The sequence below is a fragment of the Quercus suber genome, unplaced genomic scaffold, assembly GCF_002906115.3.
Source record: "Quercus suber isolate HL8 unplaced genomic scaffold, Cork oak 2.0 scaffold_44, whole genome shotgun sequence".
Lineage (NCBI taxonomy): Eukaryota > Viridiplantae > Streptophyta > Magnoliopsida > Fagales > Fagaceae > Quercus > Quercus suber.
In genome coordinates this window covers 1960556-1968367 of record NW_027069509.1, presented here as the reverse complement: position 1 = coordinate 1968367, position 7812 = coordinate 1960556, and the positions used below count along the sequence as shown (strand labels likewise).

The following is a 7812-nucleotide window of genomic DNA, read 5'->3' as shown; positions in this document are numbered from 1 at the left end:
TAAATTTGAGTTTTGAGGATTTTTCTGTAATAGAAATATTTGTGAAATTATGGATTTTATACATGATCATTTCAAATCAACATATTAGTAAAGGAATTTTGTTAATGAATGCCCTCAAGCAGTGGTTAAGATGTACTTTATATTTTATTAAATTTTTAAATATTTTTCAAAAATAAATTTAAATTATACATATACATCCCAAAAAAAAAAAAAAAACACACACACACACACAATGACAATGAATTTGTGTGTATAAGCCAATGAATTATTAACAAGTGTATTTTCTTTTTTGAAAAATGTGTATTACTACTCATTATTGGCGCAATTATGACTTCTAGGCTTAACTTAACTTGGTGCAACCATTTGGTGTATCACCAACTTCTAAGTCAAAATTTTGTTATATAATAGTTTATAATATAGTATATATAGATTTTTTTTAAAATTATATTTTTATTTAATAAAAAAAAGGTGTGATACTACAAAATAATAAGAAATGTAAATAATTTATTAAAAAAAATTGTCTATTAAAAAAAGGTGTGATACTACAAAAAATTGTTTATTAAATAATTTTAGAGACTTTCTCATGCACAAATTTTTCAACAATCATGGGACATTATGGGCTTAGATCTAGCTAAATTTATCCAAACCATTTTTATTACTGCTAGAATTAATCTGGTCTTAATTCCAAAAGTTAACCCAGAAACTGTGCACCAACTGCTTAGTATTAGCTTGTGCAATCCGCTGTACTAATTGCTCCAAAAAATTCTTGTTTTGCATCTAAGAAAATTTCTTCCAATCATTGTCCAAGAAACGATTTATCTTATTTAGAGGAAACAAGGACAAAATGAGGCCGAATACTCTTCTCTTAGAATGAGCATAGGCACACCTAAAACAAGGCGTCGCACCCTTGTCCCAAATGGCACCCACCACCCCAAGGATACACTAAGCTCAACGTTGATGCAGCCATTGCAAACCACAGCTATGTTCTAGCAATGATAGCCAGGGATGAACAAGGCCGAGTCATTAAGCTATGGACCAGAATTCTTCCTCATTGCTCCCCCATCCAAGCCGAAGCTCACTCCATCCTTTGGGCAGTCCAACTCGCTCAAGCTGAAAAATTGAGTCATGTCATTTTTGAAGGTGACGCAAAAAACCGCCTTGATCCACTCTCCTCCACCCTATACACTCCTGACTGGACCATTAGCAATATCATCAATATCATCTTAAGTTTTAAAGAGTCTTTTATTAGTTGTAGTTTTTGTTGGGTCAAAAGAGTTTGTAACAACGCTGCTCATACAACTGCCAAACTCTCCCTTAATTCTCTGTGAGTCATTTTGTTCTTTTGTTTCAATAAACTCAGTCTTCCATTGGTCTTAAGGACCGCCTGTGAGGTTGGCTGTAGTGCTATGCAGTTTGCCTTTCTTTGAATAATATTGAAGATTAAAAAAAAAAAAAAAAGGACAAAAGGGCCTCATAGCTGCCAAAATACTAAGAAAAAGCTTACGATGACCTTGAGTGGCCCTTCATAGAATATACCTTACAATTATTCCAATTCCCACAACAAACTATTGATCTTATCATGGCGTCTCTAACCTCTTCCTCCATCTCGGTGTTACGGAATGGTAAAGCTAGCTCTCCCTTCGCAACTTTCAGAGGAGTTTGTCACGGTGACCCATTATCACCCTACCTATTTATTCTTGAGCAATGTCTATTACATACTATCATGTTACACACAATGTTGTGTAAATTGCTTGTGTGTTAGGAAAATATTTAGGTCTACCCCTCATCACTTCCAGGAAACTTGGTACCTCATTCATCCCTTTATTAGATTGTATCACTGCTCGAATGGCAACACAGACGCTTATCAAATCAGCTCTTTTGCCATAGCTAAACTACCACATGCAAGCCACCTTAATTCCTGCCGATGTAGTGGACCGCATTGCAACAAGTCCTTACAAATTATTTTTGGGGAGACACAGCTTCAAAAACACATACATCTCATCTCCTGGGAAACTATCACCAGATCAAAGCAACAGGGAGAAATCATCCTGGATGTGACTGCTTTATGTTTACATAAGCATGAGTTAGTTTTTAGATACATCAACAGCATACAGAGTTGTCATTACTGGCCGTCTTATTCAGTGGCTCCAATCTTTGTCCAAGTTATACTATCTAACCTCCAGCATTAAATTACAAACTGGGTTAAGTAATTGTTCCAAACCTAAATCTATTATCAAAAAGTATATCTAGTGCAAAATTCCTTGATTGTCTCAAACTGAAGATAATCTGGAGAAAGTTCTGGCTATGAAGTTTAATCCATTGAGTTGAAAATAGCAAAATATACTGATGATGATCAAGTAGTTATTAGTTACATTTCAGAGTTACTTGGAGAATTAAAATGTTTTGGGATTAAATGGCCTGTGTGGCACAAAAGTGCAAGCAGAAAACCCTATCCCAATTTTATATTTTTGAGTAGGATCTAACACTTACAATAAAACATTAGGGAGAGAGAATTCAGTAACCCTTTTTCTCAGCAATGCCAATCTCTTCTTGGATATTTTTGTACAGAGACTCAACAAGATTAAGCAGGAACCCATCTGAACCATGTTTTGCCAACAAGGAAATTGCCACAGGAAGATTATCATAGAGCCCTAGTGGTATACTCACCTGTAGATATGCAGAAACAAACTTATGTGGTTTTTCAAAGGTTTTAAAACAAACAAGGAAAAAGTAAGAACATGCCTCACGACACACACACACACACACACACATAGAGAGAGAGAGAGAGAGAGAGAGAGAGAGAGAGAGAGAGAGAGAGAGAACTTGGCAGAATCCGGATACTCCAGCAATTGATAGCAAGCTAAAAGCCTTGGCACGAAAAGCTTCTAATGGAATTGGATCACATTGTAGTTTTGGTGGAGGCCCTGGAACTGTGGGAATTGCCAGGACACCACAATCCTGAAAAATCATCATCCAGAAGAGTAACTCAAGCTAGTGGAAAGTTGAATTCATTTATCAGAGATGATACCACTTTCTTTTGCTGCTATAGGTTGTTTGTGAGAGAAAAAGAAAAGAGATGCAGATATGGTGCTCTATACTTCCTAAAATTTACTCAATTTTGAAATGCAAACATGTCATAACTTTATGCAACTTTCACTATCCTCACCACTTTTCAAAAATTTTAAACTCCAGTAGTACTTGTACTAAAACCGCAATGGAAAACACCATATATATATATATATATTCTTTTTTTTAATTTTTAAAAAGAAATATATGTAATTTGTTTAAAACAATCTGTAATTCTTGAAGAAAATAATTTCACTTTCACTTTGGGATGCATTTCCAAGAAATAGGCCTGATATACCATCTTGTTTTTGTCAATAGCATGAAAACACTTTCCTTTTTTTCTTTTTCAAATTGTGTTTCACACATAAATAAATTGAAGCTAAATAGATTGAACAACTGCAATCACATCACTCCTACTTCTAAAATTTGAATTAGAAAGAATTTGATTGAGATGTGTTTATAAGATAAAAAGAACAAATGTTTGCGTGTAGAGCTTAATTTTTAATGCATACAAATTATCTTTGACTTTTTAGTGCCTCTTTTGCCTTAAGGGTGTTTCTCTTTAGGAAGATGAGGGTGTGTCCTATAGAGGCATACGTGCATGCATACAAGCACATATTGTCATCTCATAGACACATCCACGATCACATATTAAGCTCCAAACTTATTTAAAAAAATAATAATTGTGGGATTATGGGATTTCCATGTAGACAATCCTAGTTTTGTTGAAGCATTCAGCAGCATAGAAAGAGAGAGTACCCCAAGAAGAGCATTAAGAGCAGCACGTAGTTCAGTCTTTACAGAGTGACAGACATCCACATTTTCATCTGTTGTCCTAATGGCTTCCCATACCCTTTCTGATATTCCAGGACCCAAATCAGGTTTCACAGTGCTGACCCATTCACCATGGTTTTTCTTGAATTCATACCTATGCTTTGCAAAATTAGCAAGTTCAGGAGCCAATGTTTATATAAGAACAGTATTTTCATCTAGAAAGATCCACACCAATATCACAGTTATCATTCAAGTTGTTTGAATCAATTGAGATAGTGACAATCAGCACCTTTGAAGCAGCCGCATGACACTTGAAAGGGCTGCCAAAGATGGTATATTGTACTCTTGATCTGCATTTTCCTTAGTCATAAATTGTTTTAAACTCGGAACTTTTTCCTTGACATAGTCCCCAAGGATTGCATGCTTTACAAGATCACCTGCATTATTTGTGAAAAGCATGATGCGATATCTCATTCAGTGAAAAAAAAATACTTGTGCAACCATGGATGTGTTTGGAAACAGAAAAACAATGAAATATTACTCTATGACATAAAATTTATAAAGATCTAAGCTTTCTCTCTTTCTCTTTGTAGCATTTGAGAGGTCTCATTCGCCACATGACTAAGGAGACACTCTAGTTAATTGCCGTCTTTTTCAGGGTGATACTGCATAAATCCACTATAGATGGTGCTTTTGTAATTAAAATTCTAAGGAAACTAGATTGAATTATTTCAAATCTATATGATGTATGAACTCATCCCACATATAGAACTATACAAACAACAAATTTATATGGTCTATGCACTAACCTCCAAAGAGCTTGCTCACTGATTTAAAAAGTGGTTCAGTAACACGATCACTTGGAATGGCTGAAAGCTGGAAACAATCCTCAGCAATAATTATCTGAGAGGGGTTGACAGGATCCACATCAGGTAATTGCAGTAGTACTCGTCCAACTCTGTTCAAAATCACAGGATCCCTAGCAAACCATCCTGGATGAGAAATTGGTGTTAAAAAAAAAAGTGTATGTCATTAAAAGGACCAAATAGATAAGGAATCACTAATCACACTATTATACAAAATAGCAGCAATTTTGGTCTTGAGACATTAAGGAAAAAGTCAAAAAACAGAAGTTTCTTGTTGCATCATTGTCTAAACCAATGTACCAATGTCAACAATATCATCACCATATGGCCATACCTTTCAGGTGCAGAGTTGAATTTGTTTCAGATATACACAATTTTAAGTTTAGACATTTCAAATCAAGCCATCGATTAGCTTCAGCTCCTTACCCATGCTATCAAAACTCTGTGCCATAGGAATAACGCCAGTTGTAGGAATGACATCATGTGAAGGCCGAAAGCCAAGAATTCCACAGTATGATGCAGGTACTCTTACACTTCCTCCAGTGTCAGTTCCTATGATAGAAAGTACTTTTTGTTTAAATTTATTGAGGAAAATCCAAGAAACATAAAAATTGTCCATGAAAGAAACTCGCCTAAGGCAAAATCAACAAGCTTTGCGCCTACAGCAACAGCAGATCCACTGGAAGATCCTCCGGGTACCCGATCAAGAGCACATGGATTTCTGGGTGTGCCATAATGTATATTTTCTCCATTTATACTGTGAAAAATATGCTGTCCTTCATTGATATGCCCAACAACTATGATGCGAATATAAAAGGGCCTTTTTTTTTTTCAAGATGAATAACTAAGTGAGGCCTCAACTATTTAGTAAGCTATTAGAAACTAGGCAGACATGTCTTTTTTCAGTATCATATTTCATGTCATTTTCCATGTGAAAAAATTTGCTTAGACTATATGTTATACATTGAGACATGTTGATAATCTTGAATTGAATTGTTAACAATTCCAAAAAAAAAAAAAAAAAAAAGTTAATAGATGGTAATCAAGTTATTGATATTTTCAATACTAACCTGTATGCCATTTCATCCATGACAGTTTTACCAATACATGTAGCACCTGCCCTTAAGACTGACAAAACGGCTGGCGCTGTCGACGTGGCAGCCGGATGAGTCCTTGCCCAGTCAGGATTTCCAAACCCAGTCACATATCCATCCACATCATATCTGTTTCCAAATAAAAAACTTAAAAGACAAATCTAATACACACACAGACACAATCTGCAGCCCAAAAAAAAAAAAAAAACAATTGCTGATATTGTTATCCACACACACAAAATGACATTGATGCAGAAGCTTGCACACACAATTGAAGAATATAGATACACAAACTTCAAACTTCAAAAGAGCATGGCTTAAACCCAATAGTTAAAATTCATAAAAGACTATCTCACTCTGAATATTACTGCACATGATTTTCACGCACCAACACACTTCAAAATAAAAAAATTGGAGAAAACCCAGTAGTTAAAAGCAAAAGAAAACGAGTACGAAAGCTTTGAATTTTTGGAGGACAAAGATGATTGATAAATAGTATAACTGAAAACTAATAAAAGTGAAAGAGTGTATATTAGGACTGACATGTCTTTAACAGCAAAGGTGAGTGAATTCAAAGGAAGCTCATGGGCTGATGGGCTTGGTTGTAGAACGAACTTCTCCATGAATGCACCATAGTCTGAATCTTTTGCCATGTCTGAGCTCTCTGTCTCTCTCTCTCTCTGTCTCTCTCTGTCTCACATCTTTTTAAAGTGGAAAATGTTGCCAGTAATTATAATAGAATAGAATTTTTTATTTTAACTTAAAATATAAAATTAAAAGGGTAAAATATAGTAAACATTGTGAGGGTTGGACTAATGTAGTCCAAAACTGATTGATTTAGTTTTGAAATTCTGTTTGGATATCGCTTATTTGTCTGAAAACTAAAAATTTATTATTGAAAATATTGTAATAAAATAATTTTTAAAATAAAAACACCGTAGAAAACTTTTTTTTTTTTTTGGGGACTGGAAAAAGGTAAAATAGGTATATTTAAATGAACAAAAGTACAAAAGGTGTAGGCTAACTGTATGGCTCAGGACATTATAGCAAATTCTAATAGTGCGTTTTTCATAAGTTGCGGCTCCATGAACAGTACTGTAGCATTGTAGCAAGTTTGGATTATATTATTTTAATGAGTTGAATAGAAAAATAAAAGTTGGGATATTAGGTGTTTTGTAAAATAGTATAGTAAAATGATAAAGTAGTTTTTGAGATGGTAAAATGAAATTTTTTGTAGAATTGGATGTGAATGCTCTTAGTTCCTCAAACGTTACTCATTTTCTCTTCTTTCTCATAATGATTAGAGATCAAATTGGTCAATTTTAAAAACTCTTAAACTTGAGTGACATTAACTCAAATACTAAAGATGTTAACTGTATTTTACTATAATTAAGAAGTTTGTTAAACTAAATCTACCCCATTTCAAATCTTCTTCATTTAGTTATTTCCTTGTCAGATTGGATTTTACAAATATAATAGTGTACAGTCTACAATACATACATGATACAACAGTTACACTTAAGAACATTGGTATGGGTCATTTTAATACATTAATAATTAGGGTTGGGGTGAATTGAACTCTAAATATTTTAGTTGAAAATACAAAAAAGTATAAGCATGCTTCCGTAATTCATAATTTGATTGGCGACTATTTCAAAAAATGTGTGGTAAGAAAAAGTTGAAAGATCTTACCCTTTGGAAAAACACACGTTTTATAGTGTACTAGTTGCATACCCGCGCTTTGCGCATGATAATTTTTTTAGGATAGTATCATTAAATATTTTATTAATACTATAATTTTATTTATTAACAACTGGTTTTTCATTAGTTTTTAAGTTAATAAAAGCCTTAAATATACCTTTTTCTACCTTTATACACACACACACACATACATATATATAGTGAATCTTTACACGTACCTTTAAGAAAATTCTATATATTCCACTTTTTGAGATGTGTAAAATTATAGACTACTACTCCATAATAATAGTGGCTAATTAATTTTATAAATC

General features: G+C 33.8%; 1 protein-coding gene across 2 annotated transcripts in view; it reads right to left on the bottom strand.

Annotated features, from left to right (window-relative positions):
* Positions 1–6521, bottom strand: part of LOC112003508 (amidase 1) — a 21967-nt gene extending 15446 nt beyond the window's left edge. The window contains exons 1-9 of one of the 2 annotated variants that reach the window (XM_065771470.1): positions 6344–6507; positions 5777–5929; positions 5339–5463; positions 5133–5258; positions 4650–4832; positions 4130–4277; positions 3826–3994; positions 2824–2958; positions 2320–2667 (exon numbers count right to left, since the gene is read on the bottom strand). In XM_065771470.1, the coding sequence (XP_065627542.1) occupies positions 2515–2667; positions 2824–2958; positions 3826–3994; positions 4130–4277; positions 4650–4832; positions 5133–5258; positions 5339–5463; positions 5777–5929; positions 6344–6453 (1302 nt within the window). In that variant the 5' untranslated portion in view covers positions 6454–6507 and the 3' untranslated portion in view covers positions 2320–2514. Of the gene's footprint in view, positions 1–2319; positions 2668–2823; positions 2959–3825; positions 3995–4129; positions 4278–4649; positions 4833–5132; positions 5259–5338; positions 5464–5776; positions 5930–6343 lie in introns of those variants that run through there. The other variant, XM_065771469.1, reaches the window with a different exon arrangement.
* Between the last annotated feature and the right edge of the window lie 1291 nt (positions 6522–7812).